The sequence below is a fragment of the Rhinopithecus roxellana genome, chromosome 12, assembly GCF_007565055.1.
Source record: "Rhinopithecus roxellana isolate Shanxi Qingling chromosome 12, ASM756505v1, whole genome shotgun sequence".
In the NCBI taxonomy this organism is placed as follows: Eukaryota; Metazoa; Chordata; class Mammalia; order Primates; family Cercopithecidae; genus Rhinopithecus; species Rhinopithecus roxellana.
The window spans coordinates 54817821-54843068 of NC_044560.1; the positions used below are offsets into that span (position 1 = coordinate 54817821).

The 25248-nt window shown below is 43.9% G+C and overlaps 1 protein-coding gene and 1 pseudogene across 3 annotated transcripts in view; both read right to left on the reverse strand.

Moving 5' to 3' along the window:
• Positions 1-1371: 1371 nt before the first annotated feature.
• TCEANC2 (transcription elongation factor A N-terminal and central domain containing 2) overlaps positions 1372-25248 on the reverse strand; it is a 61022-nt gene continuing 37145 nt past the window's right edge. Inside the window, exons 5-6 of one of the 3 annotated variants that reach the window (XR_004052267.1) lie at positions 16893-17374; positions 1372-2524 (exon numbers count right to left, since the gene is read on the reverse strand). Coding sequence is in view for 1 of the 3 variants with exons in the window: in XM_010372472.2 (XP_010370774.1) it covers positions 17186-17374 (189 nt within the window). In the remaining 2 variants the exon portion in view is untranslated. Of the gene's footprint in view, positions 2525-13967; positions 14232-16367; positions 17375-25248 lie in introns of those variants that run through there. The other 2 variants (XR_004052268.1, XM_010372472.2) reach the window with 2 other exon arrangements.
• On the reverse strand, positions 24227-24461 carry LOC115892383 (annotated as a pseudogene).

Consider the following 25248-nt stretch of genomic DNA (forward strand, 5'->3'; position numbering starts at 1 on the left):
CAAGACCAGTCTGGGCAAAATGGTGAAACCCCGTCTCTACTAAAAATACAAAAATTAGCTGGGTATGGTGGCAGATGCCTGTAATCCCAGCTACTCGGGAGGCTGAGGCAGAGAATTGCTTGAACTCGGGAGGCGGAAGTTGCAGTGAGCCAAGACCGCGCCACTGCACTCCAGCCTGGGTGACACAATGAGACTCCGTCTCAAAAAAAAAAAAAAAAATTACATTACATTTGCATGGAGTTTTGCTAATTACCATCATTTGGGTTTCGAAACCTTTTGATTAGATAGAATGATTCCCATTTCCCAAGTGAAGACATTGAGGCTTGGAGAGGGACAGGACTGCCCCAGCCATGCAGAGGGCAGAGCTGAGGCCTAGCCCGGGTGTTAGAGCTGCAGAACTGTGCACTGCCTCCTCTGCTTCCCATGACCTTCTTTATACTGAGCAGCTTGTCTGAGCTGATGCCTGCAAATGACCAACCAAGGGTATAGAGGTGCAAGGAGGCAGGAAACAGCAAGAACGATGACTGGTAGGATTCAGGATTGTAATATTTGCGGCTTTGACTCTTTGTCAATAACCTAGATGGTCTGCGACAGCTTATAATTTGCCAGTTTGCTGAGGCCCAAATTTGAATTCTTCAAGACCAGTGTATGCAGCCAAAGCCTATTTGTGAGCGAGTCCAGCTGGCTGCCCAGCACACACTTCTTAGCTCAACTTTCTGGTTCTCTCCTCTTTGTGGGAGGCAAGGTGACCCTCAACACATGGGCTTCAGTCAGCCCGTCTGGGGTGAACTCCCAGCTTTGCCCTGAAGTTGTGTGACCCTGGGAAAGTGACTTCATGTCTCAGAATCTCAGTTTCCTAATGTGTAACTCTGGAATAATAATACCTACCTCAAAGCGCTGTCGAGGGTCATTCATGGACTCTCTGCAGGATAAAAGAACTGGTCACAGTGTGGTCTGTGGGAAGGGGAAGAGGGGCATGGGAGTGCAGACGAGGCAGGAAGACTTACTTTTCCCTCTTCGCCTTTTTGTAATCTCTTATTTAAAAAAAATCACATATGCAGAATTCCTTTATTCACATAAATTATTGAAATTTCAAACAATGAGATAATGGGTGAAAAGCACTGAGCATAGTCTTGGCACTTAATAAATACTCCATAAATGTTAGCTTTTATTGTTATTATCCACATTATTACACAGTGATTTTGTTGTTTGAGACAGAGTCCCTGTCGCCCAGCCTGGAGTGTAGTGGCGCCATACTAGCTCACTACAGCCTCAACCTCCTGGCTCAAGCAATTCTCCCACCTCAGCCTCCCTAGTAGCTGGGACTACAGGTGCATGCCACCATGCCTGGCTACTTTTTTTTGTAGAATTGGGGTTTTGCCATGTTGCCCAGGCTGGTCTTGAACTCTTAAGCTCAAGTGATCTGCCCATCTTGGCCTCCTGAAGTGCTGGGAATACAGGTGTGAGCCACTGAGCCCGACCCTCAGTGATTTTGAAGAACTGTTTCTTTGTGGAAAATGACTCCTTCCAAAAGTTAAATACTCCTTAATGGAGCTGAAGAGAAAGTGATACCTCCTTAATGGAGCTGAAGAGAAAGTGACTATGGGAAGTGATACTTCTTAGCCAGACAACATGAGTTTCTCTGACTTGATCTTTGACTTGGCTCCTCACTGATCCAGCCAAAACTGAAGCCAGAGCACTGGGGGAGCATGACAGCCTTGCCAGAGAGGGAGGCTGGCCCACCCGGGAATGCCCGTCCAATCGGTCCAGACTGGGATTTGGAGCCTGTCTGTGGCCTACTGGCTGAGTCACCTTGGGCAAGTCATTTAACCTCTCTGAGCCATCAGCTTTTCATTTGCCAAATGAGGATGGTGATGCTGTCTGCCTTGCAGGGTTGTCGTGAGGGTTACATGGGAGAGCTGTGTGATAGCTACCATCATCATATCTTCATCTTCATCATCACAAAGTGTTCAGGCCTCACCCGGGGGCAATGGAGCCAGTAAAAAGCTTTCTGCCTGGTGTGGGAAGGTTGGACTTAGGAGGTGGACAGGCCACTGTAGAGGTCAATGTGGAGAGGGGACTGGCCACTCCAGTTGACCTTATTGAGTAGCACCCTTAGGCATGAATTGGACTGACCCAGCAGAAGTCTGGCCCAGGATTGTGGCCGAGAAACAAAATCTGAATGTAACTAACAGAGCCTTACCTTATCCACTTGCCTGGGATGGTACTTATGCTAATCCTATTCCAAGCAAAAGCAACTCAGACTAATAAAAGCTGCACCTCAGCTCTGGGCTCCACACCATCTGTCGGTCCACACGCTTGGGATTAGCTTTTCCCATGGAGCCCAGACTGTCTGCTCGGCTGCGTGGACTATCAGAGGCCAGCCTGGAGGCATGGGGGGGACGGTGCCATCCGTTCATGAGCACATATGCATGGAGCCCTGCTCGGGGCCAAGCCCTGTGCCAGGCACTGGGGAGGTCCAGTGAAGGAGAGACGGACAAGGTCGCTGCTCCCAGGAAGAGTTCTGGTGGGAGAAGCAAAAAAATTAGCAAGGGAATAAAGAAGTACATATGGTAACTTCTGATGGTTTTAAGTCCTATGAAGAAAAAAAGCACTGATGTGTCAAAGAGTGACTTGGGGGTTTGGGCCTAATTAGAGAGGGTGTCCAGGGTAGGCCTCTCTCAGGAGGTAAGAACTGAAGGACAAGAAGTCACCTCAGGGTAATCAGAGTATGCTGGGCAGAGGGAAGAGTGTATGCAGATGCCCCAAGGAAGGGGTATAGTTGGGGAGTTTGAGGGACAGAAGACCAAAGAGGCTAGAGCCAGAGGTAGGACAAAGATGGAGATGGTGCCAGAGGCCAGAACATGGAGGATCTTGTAGGCCACTGTAAGGACTTTTGTTTTATTCTTAGGGTGATCGGAGCCATTGGAAGGTTTTTCGTTTGTTTGTTTGTTTTGCTTTTTTTTGTTTGTTTTTTGAGACAAGGTTATGCTCTGTTGCCCAGGCTGGAGTGCAGTGGTGCAATTATGGCTCACTGTAGCCTCAACTTCCCAGGCTCAGGCAATCCTCCCACTTCAGCCTCCCAAGTAGCTGGGACCACAGGTGTATGCCACCACATCTGGCTATTTTTCTTCTTTTGTGAAGAGATAAAGAGATCTCACTATGTTGCCCAGGCTGGTCTCAAACTCCTGGGCTCAAGCGATCCTCCCACCTCGGCTTCCTAAAGTGCTGGGATAATAGGCATGAGCCACCACACCCAGACCCATTGAAGGGTTTTGAGCAGGGGAGTGACATGACCTGCAGTATATTCTAGACATTCACTCTGGCTGCTGAGTGTAGAATTGATTAGAGGAGGGACAAGGGGCTCCCAAGAAGACTGGGTAAGAGGGTCAGGCATAAGGGGATGGAGAGAAGATTAAGGGGTGGGGTCACATTTGGGAGACTAAGGCAAACTGCACAGAGTACCCAGCACAGTCTCTAGCCTGTACAGGAGTTCACTACCTGGTGGTTGAGGCTTTGATGATTTTGATTTCCCTCTGACACAGCCTCCCCTATGTGGTCTGGTGAAGTCCTGGCCTGGAGGCCCCTGTGGCAATGCTGGATGCTTCTCTTTTGTGAGCTGGCCTCAAGTCATTTCCATGCCATGTGGGCTGCTTATCTCAGAGGTAAACCTGCCACAGGCTATGTGTTTTTCTGGCTCTGAAGTAATTCAACCTTTAGTGCTTCTTTGGGAACTTTGCTCTCTACATCAGGCGGGAGGGAACAGGGCTCTTGCACATATAGAGATGTACTGACCCAGCACCAACTTCAGAACCATGAAGACATGCTGAGGGAGGGTTTGGCCTCCTGCCTGGGCTGTTATGTACTCATTCAGTGCATGTGTATAGAGCCCCTGATCTGTACCAGACTCTTCTGGGAACACAGAAATAAATCAGACACAGTCCCTTCCCTGGAGAAGTTCACATTCAGGTGGAGAGGGAAACAGATAACAAACGCCTGATGTGCTATAGGTGCTCCATATTTGCTGGTTAACAAATAGTTACCTACGCGGTAAGCCCCTGATACATGTAACCATAATTTTACTTAGGAGTTTCCTCACCTCAAAACCTTTTAAGTTCTCCAGGTAAAAATTCCCAGCCCAGCACTCAGGCCACCCATATACTGGCCCCTACCTCCTTCTCCAGGCTCACTTCAGGCAATTCTTCCTCCTGCTGCACTTTGGCTCCATCCACATCACACTTACTCTTGTTCTTTGACGTCCTTCTAGCTTCCATGTTTGCACATACCTTTCCTTGTACCTGGAATGCCATTCACTACCTGGGAAACTCCTTTAAACCTCTCAAACCCAGCTCATAAGTCAGCATTTATGCTAAACCTTTCCTGATACCCTCCGGGCAAGGCCCCTCTACAGGCATGGTTCAGTGGTCCCTCCACTGTGCTCCCACCATCTCCCACTCAGCCCCTGGTATGTCAGATTGCAATAGATGGATGACTTGGCTCCTTATTGGACTGTGAGCCCCTGTCTGGTTCATCTCTGTGGCCTGGGACCTGTCACCGGGCCTGGCATAGAGGAGGGAGGTATTCAGGAAGCATTTTCATTCATGGTCATGTGTATTAGCTTCTACTAGGGCTGTCATAACAAAGTACCACAGACTGGATGGCTTAAACAACAGATTTTGTCACAATTCTAGAGACTAGATGTCCAAGATCAAGGTGTCAGTGGGTTTGGTTTCTTCTGAGGCCTCTCTCCTTGGCTTGTAGATGACCACATTCTTGCTGTGTCCTCACATAGTCTGTGTGTTGTCTGCATCCTAATCTCTTCTTATAAGGACACCAGTCATACTGGATTAGGGCTCACCCATATGATCTCATGTTACCTTAACTACCTCTGTAAAGGCCCTATCTCCAAACACAGTCACATTCTGGGGTACTGGGGGTTAGGACTTCAACATATGAATTTGGGGATGATGCAGGGTGATAAGGACATCCGTGTGGCTGTGCATAGCTAGATGAGAGGCACAAGAATGAGGCCAAATAAGTCAGCAGGACTGGGAATGCTAGGCCTCATGTTAGCCTTCAGCTGCTGGAGAAAAAGCTGAGGAATAAAAGGAAAACTTAATCCCACTTAAAGGGGTGAAAGAGCAAGGAAGGCGAACCCTTTGGGGTTGTAATGGGTGATATAAATATTGATTATGTTTACAGGATGTTCTCAAGGGCTATTAGCTCTGAGTTCATTTTCCACATAAATAAAAGAAGATAACCATTAAGGACTAAGGGTCTATTCATAGGCAACAAAATATGTAGACACTTACAAACATACAAACACCATCCCCTTCTTCACCTCCGAGACCATATCACGAAACATTCTCTTACTTAGATGGGGAAATTGAGGTCTGGAGAGTTGAAATAGCATGTCTACGGTTGAACAGCAATAAGCTAATGATTATCCTACTCAAAGGCAGACATGAAAAGCGGTGGGGGAAAAATACTTGCCAATCATAAGAGCTTGTTTCTCACACAGTGTGGTTTTTGTATGTTTTCTGCATTAAAAATATATGAATTTATGTTCACTATGAAAAAAATCTGATTACAAACCGATGCATAAAATAAATATGAGTCCATGTTGATATATTAATAAATAATCAAAAAAAAGGCCGGGCGCGATGGCTCAAGCCTGTAATCCCAGCACTTTGGGAGGCCGAGACGGGCGGATCACGAGGTCAGGAGATCGAGACCATCCTGGCTAACACGGTGAAACCCCGTCTCTACTAAAAAATACAAAAAACTAGCCGGGCGAGGTGGCGGGCGCCTGTAGTCCCAGCTACTCGGGAGGCTGAGGCGGGAGAATGGCGGGAACCTGGGAGGCGGAGCTTGCAGTGAGCTGAGATCCGGCCACTGCACTCACTCCAGCCTGGGCGACAGAGCGAGACTCCGTCTCAAAAAAAAAAAAAAAAAAATTAAATGACAAAGAAGGGACAAATCTTCCTTAAAAAAAACTTCCAAATTATATAGGTAGGTGCTCCGCTCTCCGGGAGGTGGAGTTTAATTCGCCCCCAGCCCCTAACCTTTGAGTGAGGTCTAGATTTGGTGACTTGCCTCCAAAAAATAAAATATGGAAAGGGAAAAATGACAACTTCATAGTGGGAAGATCTGGCAAACGCGAATGTAATCAAGCACTCAAGGCTAGTAGCACCAGTCACCAGTCCTGTGGAAGCCATGTGCCCCCTGGTGTGATGTGATGAGATGGGCGCTTCCTCTCAGTGGTATTCTTCCCCAAAACCCTGAACTCCCACTTGGTCATAGAGAAATCCTCAGACAAACCCAGACTGAGGGACAGTCTACGAAATACCTGACCGGTACTGCTCAAGACTGTCAAGGTCATGGGAAACAAGGGAAGCCGGAGAAACTGTCACAGAGCAGAGGAGACAGGATAGACAGGATGACTGAGTGCAGCCTGGGATCCTGGACTGAATCCTGAAACAGAAAGAGGACATGGGTGGGAAGACTGGCAAAGTCTGAGTGAAGTCTGGAGTTTGGTAATAGTGGTATACCAACAGTGGACTTTTAATTTTGACAGATGTATCATACTAGTATAAGAAGTTAACAATGGTGGAAACTGGGTGAGGGACATACAGGAACTCTGTATTTTTGTCACTTTTTGTGTATCTAAAATCACTCCAAAATAAAAAATTTATTTAAAAAAAAATCAGGCAAGGAGAGTGAGTCCCTCCTGACCAAAAACCCCTCACCCCATCCAAAACGTCTCTCTAAATTGGGTATACATCTGTACACATCTCTTTTTTTTTCTTTTTCTCAATATGTTTCTACGGAAATAGTTTTTTTCCCTTACATAAATAGTTCATAGTGTACATATGGTACTGCAACTTCCTTTTTTCACTTAACAGTATGTCTCAGTGATGTTCCCATGTCAGTACTCACAGATTTGCATGGTCCAACACAGTAGCCACTAGCCACATGAGGCTACAAGCACTTGAAAATGTAATTAGCCCAAACTGAGATGCACTGTAAGAGTAAAATACGCACCACATTTCAGAGGCTTAGTACAAAAAACATAAAATGTCTCAGTAATTTTTTATATTGATTACATGTCAAAGTAATATTTGTGGCATATTGGACTCAAAATATATTATTAAAATTAATTTCATTTGTTTCCTTTTACATTTTTTATGTGGCTACTGGAAAATTAAAAAATATGTATGTGGTTTGCATTATATTTCTATTAGACAGTGCTGTTATACAGACCTAAACTCATTCTTTTTATCCACTGCACAGTATTCCAAAATCTGGATATACAATTTAACCATTCTAGATGTACAATTTAACCATTCTTTTTTAAATGTGCATTTAGACCGTTTCTAAAATTTTGCTGTTACAAACCACGCTGCAATTAAAATCTTTGTACATGCCTCTTTTGGACACATGTAAAAGTATTTCTCTAGAGCATGCTTTGGCATGCTAAGGCCCATGAACCAAATGCAGGCCACAACCTGTTTTTGTAAATAAAGTTTTATTGGAATACAGCCACATTCATTTATTTACATACTGTCCACAGCTGCTTTTGTACTACAATAACAGATTGAATAGTTGTGACAGAGACCGTATGGCTCATAAAATATTTACTATCTGTTCCTTTAAAAAAGTTTGCTGGCTGGGTGCAGTGGCTCACGTCTGTAATCCCAGTACTTTGGGAGGCCGAGGAGGGCGGATCACGAGGTCAAGAGATCGAGACCATCCTGGCCGATATGGTGAAACCCCGTCTCTACGAAAAATACAAAAATTAGCTGGGCGTGGTGGCGTGGTAGTCCCAGCTACTTGGGAGGCTGAAGCAGGAGAATCGCTTGAACCTGGGAGGCGGAGGTTGCAGTGAGCCAAGATCGTGCCACTGCACTCCAGCCTGGTGACAGAGTGAGACTCCGTTTCAAAACAAATAAAAAAAGTTTGCTGACCCCTGTTCTAGAGTTGTCACCGAAAACTAGAAGAGCTATGTTATAGGCCCACTTCCTTGGAAAGTAGACTCTGATATGGAGATTAGCATGCAGGAAGTTTATCCGGGATTGCTCTTGGGAAGGGGGCAGGAAAGGAAGCAGGATTGGGCAGAGAGATAAATTGGGCTCCGATGCTGTATGAAGACCTCAGCCAGTCCCATGGGAGGCTCTTGAAGCTGGGATGGCTCTTTAGAGTTGTCAAGTTGAGGCAGTGGGGCCAGGTCTTCATAACCTTGAACTAACCTGCCTGGGAAAGGGGTATATCAGTGAGGTAGCTCTTCCATTGAGGAAAATTCCCAGGGGGCTGACAGCTGAGGGCTGCTGGCTGAGAGCACTCCCAATAGCTGCGGGAAGAGGCCCAGCAAGCATGATGGTGGGGGATCTGGGCAGCACAGGATGGCATCCACTACAGCCCACACTTGTGCTGCTCAGCAATACCTCTTGGTTTAAGTTCTAGTGGGCCTCCTTTCCTGGGGGAAACTTAGGAAAGGAAGTTGGACAAACTACAAACCCCATCACTGACTGGTCTTGAGGCCACAACTGATACTCATCATCTCCCTCTTCTACTATCCATTCTAGATCCCCCTTACCCTCAGCCAGCACGTGTTCTGGTCTCCGTCACTTCCACGGAGGCATGATTTAGACCCTCAGACCTGAGGGGGCTGAGCCTGAAGTCAGCATATCCTGCTCAGGTCACGGCCTGGGCGCTTGTATAATTATTTTATAAATACTGGGCAAGGGGCCAGGCACAGTGGCTCACGCCTGTAATCCCAGCACTCTGGGGAGCTGAGGCAGGTGGATCGCTTGAGGCCAGAAGCTCGAAACTAGTCTGGCCAACATGGCGAAATTCCTTCTCTACTAAAAATACAAAAATCAGCTTGGCATGGTGGCGCACGCCTGTAATCCCAGTTACTCGGGAGGCTGAGGCAGGAGAATAGCTTGAACCTAGGAGGGAGACATTGCGGTGAGCCGAGATGGTGCCACTGCACTCCAGCCTGGGTGACTGAGACTCCATCCCCAAAAAAGAAAAAAACAATATTGGGCAAAGAAATACCAAGAAGTCTCCACGTGAATCAACTGAGTACCAAAGATATACCTCCCTACCCTCCATTGCTTAACAGCAGCTGTACCTCCTCGTGATGATCAGGGTTAATTATCCCTCAAATGGTGACTGTTCTTGCCTAGCAGTCTCTTGACACGAGGAGCTCAAGTGCCTGGGTGCAGTCACAGCTAATAGTTCATAGTAATCTTGATGTTTCTTTTAGTGGAAGTGTTCCTCCTTTGTGACTCAAAACCTCTAAACCTGCAGAGCCCAGAACTGTGAGAACAGGAGGCACAAATGTCCAAGTGGGTCACTAGAAGTGATGGTAAGAGAGAGTACTCCTGCTTTCATTTCTTCGTTCCCAGACCCATGTATTCTACCCATTGGAGACAAAGCATCATGTAACGGTCTTTGATTTCAAACATGTGCTGCATCCTGGAGGATGGTAGCTATTGTCTCAGGGTTTCTGAGCTGGTTCCCCAGCTGTGCCTTCGACAGACAGTTCCAAGCTGGCAGCTTCAGAATAGTGCAGTAGATGAAATGACAAGTGGACCCTGTCACCATGGACCCACTGCTGCACCTCCTTATCATATGGGATCCTGTATGACTATCCCATAATCTGTAGATCCCATAATCTAACCCAGTAGATTAAACATTCTATGAGATCTTTGAGAGTTGTGCTGGATGAAGCTCTACAAGCAGTGAAGACGAACTCGTATCTGGAATATACGTGTATTCCAGGGAAAATGCATCACAGCTCTTTCCAGGGTGGACAGGGTTTAATACAGTCAACTTCCCAAGTGGCTGCTGGTTGTTCTCAAGGGATAGAGCTATATCTAGGTTCAGAGTCGGTCTCTGTTACTGGCAGGCCGAACACTCAGCAGCAGCAATAGCTAGATCAATCTTGGTGAGTGGGAGCCATGCTATACCATCTGATATGGTTTGGCGCTGTGTCTCCACCCAAATCTCAACTTGAATTATAATCCCCATGTGTTGAGGGAGGGACATGGTGGGAAGTGACTGGATCATGGGGGCAGTTTCCCCCATGCTGTTGTCATGATAGTGAGTGACTTCTCAAGAGATCCGATGTTTTAAAAGTGTTTGGCAGTTCCCCCTTTGCACTCTTTCTCTCTCTCTCTCTCTTGCTATCTTGTGAAAATGCCTGCTTCCCCTTTGCCTTCTGCCATCATTGTAAGCTTCCTGATGCCTCCCTAGTCATGTAGAAATGTGAGTCAATGAAACCTCTTTCCTTTTTAAATTACCCAGTCTCAGGTAGTATCTTTATAGCAGTGTGAAAACGGACTACTATACCACCATGGATGCTGTTTATACACCCATTGTGTCAGCTCTGGGGTGGCCTCAGATAAAGACTGGTTGATGTCAACTGTGTGTACATGGTTGTTTAGTGCTTCTCCATTGTATGTCCTCTCTGGCCGGTGTTTACATGGAATACAATGATCTTCACACTTGGTGCCCGCTCCCATATGTCCAAGCCTCCACCACAGGCTCCTTGTTTCCAATTTTCCAATCTTATTCCTTTCAGACCCCTTACCAACCAGCCAAGCCATTCACCACTGCCCATGAGATCCATGTATAGTCTAAGCTCAGGCTCCTTCTCTTTCCACATACAGTGGATGGCTAGGTGCATGATCCACAAGCTATGCCCACTAGAAGGACTCCCCACTCTGCTGTCTTTCAAGGATGCCCCTGTGTGGGGTTGCAGTGCAGCCACGGTCTCTTTTTGTCTTGCTCACACACACTGAACTGACCTATCTAAGGACAAGGCTTGGCTTCTTTTCTCTTCCATCAGCTGGATATAAAGAGCTCCCAGGCAGCCAAAGGTGTGAAATGAGGGACAGGCAGGTACTGGTGCAAAGGGAGTGGATGACATTGATGTCTGGGTCACCTGGTCATGTAACTATCTTCTGCCCTCTGGCCCTGCTATGCCCAACCCCAGTCATACTATTTCTATCTTAGGAATTGCTGCTGGCTTTGCCTGACCTTATGACTCAGTGGATATGGCAAAATCCAGCTCATGATGAACAGCTTTGGTCACATGGTCAACTTAATGATCCATGGTCTGATGGTCTGTCTCTACCAGAACCCTGTAGTATCAAGAGTTGTTTCTTAAGAAGTATACAATTCTTGGCTACAGATGGCATGGCCCTGCTCCAGAACCCCAGGTGTCTACATTGTGATTCTCCTGTAGGGTCTTGTCATAAACTTGGCAGGCATCTGTTCCCACCACAGACACCTCAGGTACTTTGGGCTCTGCCAGCTCATCCGTCCCACAAAGTATGGCCACTTGTGCTATAGCCTGGAGCTTCTGCTGAGCCCTTTCCTGCTCTGGGCCCAATCAAAACTGACAACTTTCTGTGTCTCCAGTACATGGATGGAGCAGTATTCCTAGGTGTGGGATATGCTGTCTCCAAAACCTAAAGAGGGTTCCCAGGCATTATGTTTTCTTCTTAATGGTTGGAGTGAGATGCAATAATTGTCTTTCACTTTCAAGAGAATGTCCCTGCCACATCCCAGACCATTGGCCCCTAAAAATCTCACTGCACCCTGCCCATTTATGTTTTCAAAAATGGTCTGGGCAAGGCACAGTGACTCATGCCTGTAATGCCAACACCTTGGGAGGCCAAGGCAGGAGGCTCACTCAAGACCAGGAGTTCAAGAGAAGCCTGGTCAACATGGTGTCAACCTGGCTAATAAAAAATTAGCCAGGTATGGTGGCACACACCTACAGTCCCAGCCACTTGGGAGGCTTGAGGTAAGAGGCTTGCTTGAACCTGGGAGGTCAAAGCTGCAGTGAGCTGTAATTGCACCACTGTACTGCATCTTGGGTGACACAGAGTGAGACCCTGACTCCCTCCCAAAATAAAAATAAATAGTAAAAATAGTCTGTTTATTGTCTTCTCCTTCACTAGACTGTAAGCTTCTTGAGGCCAAAGATTATGTCTTCTCTATCCCTGGGACCCTAATACCTGACACGTAAGAACTCAACAAATGCATGTTGAAAGAATGATTTTATCAACATTAAAAAACAGCATTTGATTGGATGTTTTGATCTTCCTGGATCTTGAAACCAACCTCCCCAGGTTATGAGTAAGTCCATCCTGACAGTAATTGTATCATTTTGGTTGATTCAAAGAAAATACAATGTATCCAATCAAACCATCTTTCCTTTGATACCAGGGCAGTGTCACCCAACTAACTGAACTCCCAAAGCTTTGTTTTCTGGATGGACTCCCTTCCCTTGCAATAATGGGCAGTAACAAACTGAGCCCTTGCCCCATCTGGCTGTGATAAACACATTCAAAACACATTACCGATCTCAGAGTAAGGCTCTGAGGCCTGAGGCTACAGCAAAAGAAAACCAAGGTTGACAGGCACAAGTTTAAGAACCTGATATTCTATAAATGATAAGGCCAGCTGCCTGTTCCTTCACCACAGAACACAGTAAATGCATTATCTGGGCCTCCTGCCACTTTTCAAACCTGAGATTCTCTAATGATATCTGTTTGGGCAACTTTAAACTTCATTTGTTAAAAAAAAAAAAAAAAAAAAAAACCCTCTAATTTACTGAATCTCAAGTGTTTCTTTCCTTTGCCTTAAATTGTTGGGTTTCTTTTGAATGTTTAAAATTTTCTTAAAATATCTGTTGGGTTTTTTTTTTTTTTTTTTAAATCTTTCTAAAACACACACCTGATTAGGTCCCTCATCTCCTCAAAAACTTCTCATGGTCTCCCATTATCTGAAGGCCAAAGTCCAAACTCGTTGATAAGGCCTCCAAGGCCTTGGTTACTTTTTTTGCCCAATTTCTCACTACCATTCCTAAGAACCTTATGCTTCAGCCACCTCATATTATTTTCCTTTACTGAAACTAGCCATACACCTTACGCTTCTGTGCTTTCACATAGACTGAGCCTTCTGCTAAGAACTCCTACCCGTCCTTCTGGCTTTGGTTCAAATATGAACTCCTCTGTGAAGATTCTTCCTCTGAGTGGTGTTATTCATTTCTTTCCCCATTTTCTCAATATTTTTATGTCTATAGTTACCACCCAATATGCCATACTCTATTTATTTAGTTATGTGTCTATCTGCCTCACCAGACTAAGAGGAAATTATCTCTCCTTTATTGTTGTGTCCCCAGTGCCAGTCTAGTCCTTGGCACACAGAAGATGGGCAACATTTGTTTGTTGAATGAATGAATGAAAATACAGAGACTGAGTCCCTACACGAAGGACCAAGACCTCCAATTTTATTTATTTATTTTTATTTTATTTTTAAGACTGAGTCTCGCTCCGTCACCCAGGCTGGAGTGTAGTGGCGCCATCTCAGCTCACTGCAACCTCTGCCTCCCGGGTTCAAGCAATTCTCCTGCCTCAGCCTCTCAAGTGCTGGGATTACAGGTGCCTGCCACCACATCTGGCTAACTTTTGTATTTTTAGTATAGGCAAGGTTTCACCATGTTGGCCAGGCTGGTTTCAAACTCCTGATCTCAAGTGATCCACCTGCCTCAGCCTCCCAAAGTGCTGGGATTACAGGTGTGAGCTACCACGCCCGACCAGGACCTCCAAATTAACCACTACAAGAAAAGCATCAATAAGCTGTTAGAGCAGACACAAATGGTATTTACTTTCCCACATTTCCCCCAGCAACTGAACATGCTTATAAGACATATTCACACCTCCTGAGAGGTCTCAGGAACTATTCTCACCCCATTTCAGGGGCAACCTTTTCTTTTCTTTTCTTTTCTTTTTTGAGATAGAGTCTCACTCTGTTGCTCAGGCTGGAGTGCAGTGGTACAATCTTGGTTCACTGCAGCCTCCGTCTCCCAGGTTCAAGCGATTCTTCTGCCTCAGCCTCCCAAGTAGCTGGGATTACAGGCGCCTGCTACCACATCTGGCTAATTTTTGTATTTTTAGTAGAGCCGGGTTTTCACCATGTTGGCCAGGCTGTTTTCAAACTTCTGATCTCAGGTGATCTGCCTGCCTCGACCTCCCAAAGTGCTGGGATTATAGGCATGAATCAATGTGCCCGGCCTCAACCTTCTCATTTTTAACAGACTGTAGCTCCGAGGTACTTCTCGGTGTGTGGGCAAGATTGGGAGGGATGTCTGCAAGCTTCCTTCCCTTCAGCAAATGCTCAGAATAGCTCCATTAGCGTTCATGGAAATTCTGCACATGCATCAAGGAGAAAACAGCCACAAATAACACAGCCTGCTTTCCAAATCTCCAAAGCACATCTCTGCAATCATTCTGCTTTCCAACTATCACCACTGAAGGCTTTCAGCCAGAGAGCAATTTGTTTTCAACTTACTCTGGGTTCCTAAGTTAGCAGAACTCTTTGGTTCTTTAAACATGAGGCTTGCTACTTCCAGTCTCCCTATCCCGGCTTCTCTTCCACATAGCCTATTAACACAAAACTGAGCAGTTCCTGCTTTGAATCAGTCTAACACCTTCTCCTGATGCTCAAGACCCTTCAGACCTGGCCCTGGTCCTTGCCTTCCTCTCCTGCCTCATCTCAGGCTACTCTCCTGCCAGTGTCCTCTACTCCAGCCATACCAATCACTTTCCAGATATCTCCACCTCTGGGTTTTCCCATACTCTGCTTGCTCTGCCAGGCATACATCTCAACCACCCAATTAATTACTCCTGCCCTTTAATTTTGAAATTTTCATTCTATTAACTAACATTCCCCTATCCAAACTCCTGCCCTTTAAGACTGAACACAGGTATCAGCTCCTCCAGGAAGCACTCCCTGATAGAATTAGATGCTTATCCTGTACACCAACAATCAGTTACTCAACTGTCCAGTAAATAGTTATGGAGACCTAGCTTGTCCCAGGCTCTGTTCCAGATGCTGGAGATATAGCAGGGAACAGAACAAAGACTCTGCTTTCATGAAGCTTACATTCTGGGAGTGGGGAGATAGACAATAAAGAAATAAATAACTATGTTAAAGAGTAATAAATATTCTGAAGAAAAATAAAGCCAGGTACAGCATTAAAGAATAGTTAGGGGGGAGTGCTATTGTATTTAGGGTAGTCAGCAAAGGCCTTTTTGATAAGGGAAAGAGAGACCTAAATCAAATGAGGACAAGAACATGCAGATGTCTGGGGAAAGAGCATTGCAACTGGAACAGCAAATGCAAAGAAGTAATACATTAGAAGTAATGGCAAAAACCACAATTACTTTTGCACCAACCTAATCAAACCACTAGGACTTGGTTGGCTCAGAGTAGGAGATGGGAGGTCTAGGCTGACCCCTTGAGTTCCTAGCTGGACCGTCTGGCTTGCTGGTACTGCCAATGGAGAGAAGACATGTTATATTTGAGATGTCTATGGGGCATCTAGGAAATATCATCTGAAAGTCAGGGGACTGGTCTGGGCTGAAGATACAAACTGGAATGTCATCAGCATGTAAACGATGCTTGAAAACATGAGAGTGGATGAAATCATCCAAGGGAACCATATACAGTCAAATAGACCGGGATTTTGAATCTTAGATCTGTCATTCACTATCTGTGTGACCTTGAGTAAGTTACTATACCTTTCTGAGCCTTACTTTTCTCATCTTTAACTGGGTATTCTCTTTTTGTAAAATGGTTACCACAGTGCTGGGCCCAGGGTAAATGCTCGATTATTATTATTCTAGCTCCAATAGTTACTAGCAGTGGGAAATTGAAGGTGATGTTTCTGCTCAGTGAGCCTCAGGCTCCCATTTGTAACTAGTGCTCAGTATACACCTACCCCACAGAATAGATGCTCGGGAAATGGTTGCTAAATAAACAAACAAATCTAAAAAATGAAAACAACAATACCTACTTAATACAATGGGTAAGAGAAGTCAGCAAGATTTTTACAAAACTATATAAAGATCCAGGTAAATGTTAATAAACTGTCTTAGGAAAAGTACCTAGCATTTAGAAGGTAGGCAATAATGTTAGTGTCGTCCCTTCTCCCCTTGTTTTTGATCCATGTAAATGTTAATAAATTGTCTTAGGAGAAGTGCCTAGCACTTAGAAGTTAGGCAATAATGTTAGTCCCGTCCCTTCTCCCCTTGTTTTTCAACTCTTTATTTTTTTTTTTTGGATTTTAAATCTCTCCCTTTCTACCAGCTCCTTCCTTTCAGATTACAAACGTGCTCCAGTATCCCCTAATCTAATCCCCACTTCCTTGAGTCTTCTACCTTCCTCAAATCCTTGTTCCATCATTTTTTAATTTCACCAACTGTACCCTTTCTCAACCCCAAACACTCTTCAGTGAACAAACTCCACCTTTTGTTTGAGAAAAAAAAAGTCCCAGCTTATTATTACTTTTAAAAAAACAAGTATTATTTACATAATTGTTAAAACAGGCCTGTGTAGAGATATTTCACTTTAACATATATATGTATGTGCTTTTTTCTACTGCAGTAATTCATTTCAAGAGAAATTTCATTATGTATCTTCTACAGAGCCCTAAACTGAGAGCGCCAGCGTATTCAAATAAACCCGGAGGTGTGGGAGGCTTCGGGCCAGTTCCTCATTAGTAGCCTCAGCATGGGGGCTCTGGAGACCAACGCAGAAGGTCTTCCAGGGAGAGCTGAAACGTTCAGATAAGTGAGCTCTGGGAAGAAGGGGTAGTCGGCTGGCTCTGGCAGGCTCACCCCTGGGGTAGAGCAAAGAGAACAGACAGGGGAGTTCTGAGAGGCACCAGAGCTATCTAAACTCAGGGGGATGGAACCGAGTGAGCAGCAGCGGTAATTGAGTTTCAGTTACCTGCAGGGTGGTGAAATAAAGTAGTAACTTCATCTGCCTGACAGGGGGAAGTTTAGAGGTGTCCTTGGCATACTCACAGTGAAATCCATCACCCTTTCACCATGTTGGGTGATAGCAACCGTATGGCGCTTCCTAGTGACAGCCAGTGTGCGTTCTGTTAGGCAGCACCAGCGCACTCCAGTTAATGAAGCACATTCCTGCAGGCCTGTCTCCTAGGGCTCTCCGAATCCTCTGTCTGCAAAGGAATGGCACCATGGGAAAATCCAGCACAGCCAGCATCAGCCATCACCCAAACTCAAAAGCGTCTTTGAACGGCAGAGAGAGGCCCATTTTCTTCTCTGCCTGGCCCAGGGCTGGAACCGTCCTCAGGTCACTTTTTGTGGGTCTGTACAAACGTGCCGACTGGCAGCGAGCCGTTCTTCACCTGAGCCCGGATTTCAGCTCGGTGCTTTAATGTGAAGACCAGGGCTCTCACCGTCCGCCGGTACGGCCCATTAATGAGGCGGGAGCAGAGATGAAACGTTTCCCGCTCAATATTTTCAACCAGTAGGTGATCCATCTAAAAAACAGCAAAATTATCAAATTAGAGCCTTACATTGCATAAGGATTAAAAGCAAGAGAGGCTGGAGCACTCTGCTCAGAGGCCTCCATTAATCAACTGAAATTCAAGGACATCTACTTCACAAGAGAAACAGGAAGAGCAAATTAATTCCACCCTGGCAATTAAGGAACAAGGCCATGTGCTTTGTGACAGGGACCTCATTCACAACCCCTGCCGGGTGGTAATATTTGCCATTATAACAGGAAACTGGCCTGAACTAAGCAACGGGTACTGGGCCCTGTACTTTACCAACCAGGAAACGAAGACCAAGAATAATAAATCAGTATAACGGTTCATATTTTTTTTTTTGTTTTTAGACTGCCTTTTAACTCCTTATGGCATTTTAGAAACATGGGGTCTGGATCCTAATATGTGTACAGAACAGTTCAAAAATCACTTTTCACATTTAATGCTCATAACTCCTATTATCACATTTTACAGATAAGGAAACAGGTTCAAAGGCAAAGGTTTAAGGTCTTACAATTACTAAGAGACAGAGCTGGGACTCTGACCTGGATCCCTCAACTCCAAAGTTCATGTTTTTTCCCTTTCACCATACTAATGGCCGCTTCAACATTCCGAGAGAATGGTTGAGATTGGAGAGACGCTGCAGTTTCCATTAAGCACAGCAGGCCTAGGGGAGGGACCTGTAGCAATTCTGGGGTGGTCTGGCTCAGGCCCAAGCCATCTTGAGGTCCCAGACCTAATCAAAGCAGGAGAGATCTGGGACTTTGTCTACACGGTCTGAATCCAGGGTAGGTTGGATGCTGGTCCAAGACCACCCCCAGCACTACCCTCCTTTCCAGGCCCATCTTCAGCTATTCCCCTCCCCAATCCTGACCACAGCCGGCCCTGAGCACTCCACTCTTGGCCACTTTCATACACCTCTATGCCTCTGCACCAGCACATGTTCCCTTAGCAAGGCATACCTTTCCCTACGGAAAACACTCCTCTTTGTATGTCAAAGCCGAGGCAAGAACAACCAAACAAAAAGACCCCAGTGCAAAGGACTGAAAGTTCTTCAGGCTGCCACCATGCCCTGAGCTTCCCCTAGTCACTATCATGATATATTATAAATGAAGTGTATACTTTTATTTTACAGATACTGTCTCACTCTGTCACCCAGGCTGGAGTGCAGTGGTGTGATCAAAGCTTACTGCAGGCTCAAACTCATGGGCTCAAGTGATCTTCTGGCCTCAGCCTCCCAAGAGCTAGGATTATTACAGGCATGCACCACCATGCCCAGCTAATTAAAATTAAAGAAAGAAATTTAGAGATGGGGTCTTGCTAAGTTGCCCAGACTGGTCTTGAACTCCTGGCCTCAAGCAATCCTTTTACCTTGGCCTCCCAAAGTGCTGAGGCCTCCCAAAGTGCTGAGGCATTACAGGCATGAGCTACCGCACCCAGCCAATGATCTATATTTTAAGTTTGTCTCTCCTAGTAGAAAATTCCTTGAAAATAGGAGACAAATTTATCTCTCTCACTTGCTTTTTTACCTTTAACCTTTCTCTTCCTCCCTTAGCCATTCATTCAAACATTTATTCAGCACTATATGCCATGCTCTGTGCTTGGGCTGAGCAATAAGCAGTGACTAAGGAAGGCTCAGTGCTTGGGCCCTTGGGCAGCCTAGTCCAGTAGGACAGATGGACCATGAACAGGGATTGTAAGGATCCTGTGCACCAGGAGAAAGGAGAGGAACCAGCACAGGGGAGAACACAGCCATGGCAAAGCAACCCAACCCAGGAGGGCAGTGCCTGGCTTCAAGAGGAAATGAAGTTTAATCTGAGACTTGGAGCATGAGTAGGATCTGGCTAAGTGAAACAGGTGTTTGCTTTGTGATAAATTCACCGAGCTGTACATATACGTTTGTTCTTCTGTGCAAAATGCAAAGTTCAAAAAAAGAAAAAACATACCCCAAATAAAAAGGGGTCACCTGACGTTTAATAAAATGTCCTAACATGAGACAGATGGACCAAAGTAAGTAGAAAAAACAAACTTGTCAGACATAAGGACCAAGCAAAGAGCAGAACAGGACTGAAAGAGACACAGAGAAAGAGAGAGAGAGTGAATATCCAGGCCCAGACATCTGCCTTAGTCTAGCTGACAAAAGGTGCTCACAAAAGTTTGTGGTCCTAATGACAGACAGATTATTTCCACGGCTTGTGTTGGAGTGAGTGGACTTGGCGCTGTGGTTCTCAGAACCCAGACTCCAAGTTTTTCAAGGCTTCCTGGGTGGGCACCGAACTAGCCCCTGAGGCAGGCCTGGCACCAGACTACTTTAGGAAGCTGGAAAGGTGGCTAGCTGGCTATCCAGCATTTGTCCTGCAGCATTTGCTAGAAAGAAAGTTCCTTATCCTGGTGTGAGGCTGGTTAGTCTCCACTGGTGGTTAGAGATACACTTAGCAAGAAAGTCTTTTTTTTTTTTTTGAGGGGAGTGGTTATCAAAGAAGAAGCGTATATGTGTTTGTAAAACAAGTCATGAGCACTCCAGCAAATTATAGTACCCGTATTAAATTAAAAAAAAACAAACAAACTCTGAGTGTGTCTTGGAATTCACATACTTCATTCAGCAAATAGTTAACTGAATTGCTACTCTGGGTCTGGCCTGATCTTAGAGAGATAGAACAGAAAGGATGTGAATCCTGCCCATCACAAACTCACATCCCAGAAGTGGGTGGGAACCCAGGGGTAGGCAGCACGACAAGTGCTATGCCATCAGTGTGGTGGTAATAGAAGGCAAGCATCTAACAATTCTCATGCATGCCTCTTGTTAAATGAACACCAATCAGAATTAAGAAATGGAGAAAAATATGTGACATTAAAATCGTGATAGAAAATGATTCATCATGTACCGTGTGTACAACAAGTTTGTTGCAAAGTGAAGAATACCTGTCTTGTAAGTGCCTTTGGGTAATCCAAACCCACCCAAGTTGGTGAGTCCTTTCCAGTGGGTCCTAATCTAGTGCTTTAGGTGAACCCTTCTGGGTGGAAGGACCAGAGTTTCACTGAGTCCTTGAGAAAAGGGCTTTTGCTATGAGATAATTTGTATGAATGGGAATAAGGATAGGAACACTGGGAGAAACCTAGGGATTTATTTAGAAATCGATCCTTTCTCTGTATCTCTCATGAGCTGCCTGGTCTCTTTCTCACATGTTGTTGCTCTTCTCCATGGGCCTTACTCACTACCAATTCTAACTGCCTTATCCTCTCTTCCTATGCTACACATCTTTTCTCTACTCACAACTCTGCTTCCTCACAACTCCTCCAACATCCTTTGTTTAACACTTGTACTGTTGTTTTATTGGTATCTCCTAGTTCACATTTCCCAGAGACAGAGAGTTAGAATCCTTATTTGTTTGTGCCTGTGAGTTAAGTGTGTTATACAGCTTTCTAATTCTGGATGAACTGGCTAGAGCTGGAGGAAGATATAAAACATGACCACCTTGAGCTCCTTCATCAGTGGGAATTGGTGCCATAACCAATTAGTGATGTCTGTCACATGTGTAAGCTTTCTCAGGGCATGGGAACAGGGTCTTCTTCATGTGTTTACCTTAAGTGTGGAACTTCCCACACTGTTTTGTAACTATTTATTTGTCTATCTTCCTCAGAAGACTATAAGGACTGCTAGAGTTGAAACCATGTTGTATCCATGTCTAAACTGCGCATGCCTAGTTAGCATAGGTTAGTGGCACATAGTAAATGTTCAACCAATATTTATTAAATGAATGCCCTTCCTTCCCATGTATAACTCTTCTTTCTTGCTCTTCTAATAACATCATATACATAGCAGATAAAATATGTTTCCATTTTATGTGTATTTTCTAATTAGCAAAATCCTACGCCTCTGATAAAGGTGGGCTCCACTGCCATCTCTTTTACAAAACATTCCCAGATTCCCCCATCAGATTTAACTGCTCTGTACTTTGTGTGTTGATACTTGCTAGTACCATTATTTCAGACTGCCTCATATTTTAATTAATGATTTATAGGTTCTCAGTCAGGAGACGGTAAAGTTTTCTTAGGAGAGGGAATGTGACTCATCCATGTTTGTCTTCTCCCCCAGCACCGAGTAGATCCTTACTAAACATCTGTTGAATTGAATAGCCACTGGAAGCAAACTTTGTGTGGGTTTTCCAATAGCATGATTGAATTTGTACTTATCTACCCACACTGCTTTTTGACCACTTGAATACATTCATGAGAGAGCTGGTCAAAGCCAGGGGTGCAGTCTGAGGCCATTAAACAAAGAAAAACTAACAGTCCCATATGGGGACGTACCCCTGACCTGGATCTCATTAGCACCATCTGACAACCAACTGAGCCAACCAGCCAGTGTTTCATAACTCTTAATGATACAGGCTCACTTTGAGAATCAGGTTCATTTTTTTAAATGACATAATAGGAAAATGATCACAGGCCGTGAGGTAGGAAAGGAGAGTGGATAATGAGGAAGGGGAAGTAAGAGAATGACACCACAGGGGATGTTCATATGAGGAAAGATCTAAAAGACGGGGAAGAACAAAGAAGATCTCGAAGGGAGAAAGTAAAGGGGAATGGAGCCTGGGTTTCAACGATGGAGTTTTTATTCATCTATTCCACTATTCCAAGAACAAGGAAATAATCCATGAATCTAGAAAGCAAGATCTGTAGGGTAATAAAGAGATGCACCTTTAGGCTGTGCGTATTATTCTTCATCTATGGCTTTCACTATTAAAGGATATGAGTGAAACAACATGGAAACATTTATTTTTCTACAAAAATGTAATGCGAAGATTTGGTATTTGCAATAACACATGCTAGGATCAAATTGTAGAGGCTTTTAAGTCACTGGGCCAATAACTTAAACCCAATGCTTTACTGCTGCCTGATTAAGTACATTTATGGAGATCTGATGTCTGATTTGAATGCACTCAACATTGGTTACTGTCAAAGACCAGATACTGAATTAGATGGTTCATTGATTTACTCTAATATGGAAATATCTCAGATGATGATAGGTGCTAAGAATTAACCTTATATAAAAGGGCTTGTATTTATATTCTCTGACATAACAAACTGATAAACATGCTATCAAATGCTGTTTATGCAAGGAAAGCAGAGTTATTATTTTTTTTTTATTTTTACTTTTGGCTAAGGAAGACAGTAAGATGCATACTTTTAATTTTTTAAATTTACTCTTTGAGAACAAAACCATTCAGCTATGCTTAATCTGATGTTTTTTCCAATTATGTTGGAAAGCACTAACAAATGTATCACTTTTTTAACTTTGCTTTATGACACTTGAGTGCTTACCACTTGATGTGCCATTTAAAGGATAATTAATGGATAAACTAAAAGGATAATTATCATGGAGTTTAATATAGTAGGCAAACTGCTCATTAATCCTTACAAGCATAGCTTTTTTATTATCATTTACTTAAAAAGATACCACAGGGAACTGGTATTTACCACCACATTAACTGTATATTATATACCCACACTGTATGTTTCTGCAATAATTTTGACTTATTTCAAAACTAAACTTTATTTAAAATAAATCTTGTTGGCTAATTGATACTCTGGAAAATCAGACTTATAACTTTCATATTTTGTTTTCTCTTCCAAGGTTTAATACTCATATTAAAGCTTCCTGGCCGGGCGCGGTGGCTCAAGCCTGTAATCTCAGCACTTTGGGAGGCCGAGACGGGCGGATCACGAGGTCAGGAGATCAAAACCATCCTGGCTAACACAGTGAAACCCCGTCTCTACTAAAAAATACAAAAAACTAGCCGGACGAGGTGGCGGGCGCCTGTAGTCCCAGCTACTCGGGAGGCTGAGGCAGGAGAATGGCGTGAACCCGGAAGGCGGAGTTTGCAGTGAGCCGAGATGCGGCCACTGCACTCCAGCCTGGGCGACAGGGCGAGACTCCGCCTCAAAAAAAAAATAAAAATTAAAATTAAAAAAAAAAAAAAAGCTTCCTTTAGGAAAAATTAAGTGAACTTTCAGCATAGCAATTCACTGAACTATCAGATAGTCATTAAAAATTATAAACATGGGCCGGGCGTGGTGGCTCATGCCTGTAATCCCAGCACTTTGGGAGGCTGAGGCGGATGGATCATGAGGTCAGGAGATCGAGACCATCCTGTAACATGGTGAAACCCCGTCTCTACTAAAAATACAAAAAATTAGCCGGGCGTGGTGGTGGGCGCCTGTAGTCCCAGCTACTCGGGAGGCTGAGGCAGAAGAATGGCGTGAACCCGGGAGACGGAGCTTGCAGTGAGCCGAGATCATGCCACTGTACTCCAGCCTGGGTGACAGAGCGAGACTCTGTCTCAAAAAAATAAAAAAATTACAAACGTGAAAAAATAAAGATATATAGAAAAGGATATATAAAATGACACTAAAATTGATCAAGATTAAAGAGAACACAAATGTAAATAATTACATCAATTTTCTGCAATGTTACTTAAATAATCAATAAAAATATCTTATGGAACATTCGGCATATAATTCACTCTATATAAATCTCAGTTAATCATAACTTGCCCAACATTCATTTAAAAAACCATAACAATTTACCAAAAAAGGAAATGTGCCAATGTGTTAACAAGATTATGTCTGGGTTACATTTTTTTCCCTTTTATACATTTTTCTCATTTTCTATTAGAAGTTTGTATTTAAAAACCCAAAACTTTATTTATTTATTTTTAAGGTTTCGAATGTACTTTATTTCTTCAATAATGCCATATCTTAATGGGTACACAGTGCTTTAACTTGGCATCAATTATGAGTTGTTTTTTAAACAATTCATTATTACATCAGCTGAGATGATTACCGATCTCTCCCTTCTTTTGGGGTGACTCTGCCAACAGGGGACAGGTTCCATTCTATTCCGATTTGTGTTGCTACATATCTCCATACAGAAAGTGGCTCCACTAGCTAATACAGCACTACCGTATTTATCATGAAAATCAGGTGTACGTTTGTGGTGGCTCTGCCTTGCCATTGTTTGCTGAATGCTTTGAACTTGGAGACAACTTAGTGCGTTTGTGACCAAGAGGAACATGGTGAAGGTGAAGACAGAACTGTGGCAAAGCAGCTGCTGCTTTGGTGCAAATTCACTTCAGATCCAAAACTTTATTTTAAAAAAAGTAAGTACTATATCACAAGTCTTTCTTTTGTGGATAATAATTGAGATAGAATGGCAAAAATTTTTTTTAGAGACTGTAGTAACAGATCTAGTGTTTAAATCAGACTTCGGAATTGCTTCTTTTATTAATATTAAATTGTTCTCTAAGGATACTTTAGCGGAGTTGCTCTGGGATATCCTGGGATAAGGAAGAAACATGACTATTATATGTGTTATTTTCCAGAGTATTAATCAGCTTATAAGATTTGTTGTTTGATGATGATAATGAATATTATTATTAATGAGCACAAATCCTTCTTCCAGCATGTATACCTCAAACCATGAACATCATCTGAATTGTAAGTCATGAAGATAGGGAGCATGTCTATCCAATTGATTTTATGACTTAAAACTAAAGCTATGGCTGTTGATGAAAACTGGGGGATCTGAGTCTTTTCACTAGACAGCTATTTATTTTACTATTGATATTCAGTCCATCACAGAATTTTTACTTCAGCGAGAAGGGAAGGAATTTTAAATGGGAAGTAACCAACATTCATTAAATAACTTCTAATCAGCAGGCACTACTATTCTTTTGCATATATGGTTCATTTAACCTTTTTAATACCTTAGGTGGTAGGACTTACAATCCTCATTTTACAGATTAAGAAATCAAGTCTCAGAAAACATTAAGGTATCTGCCTAAGGTATCACAACTAGAATG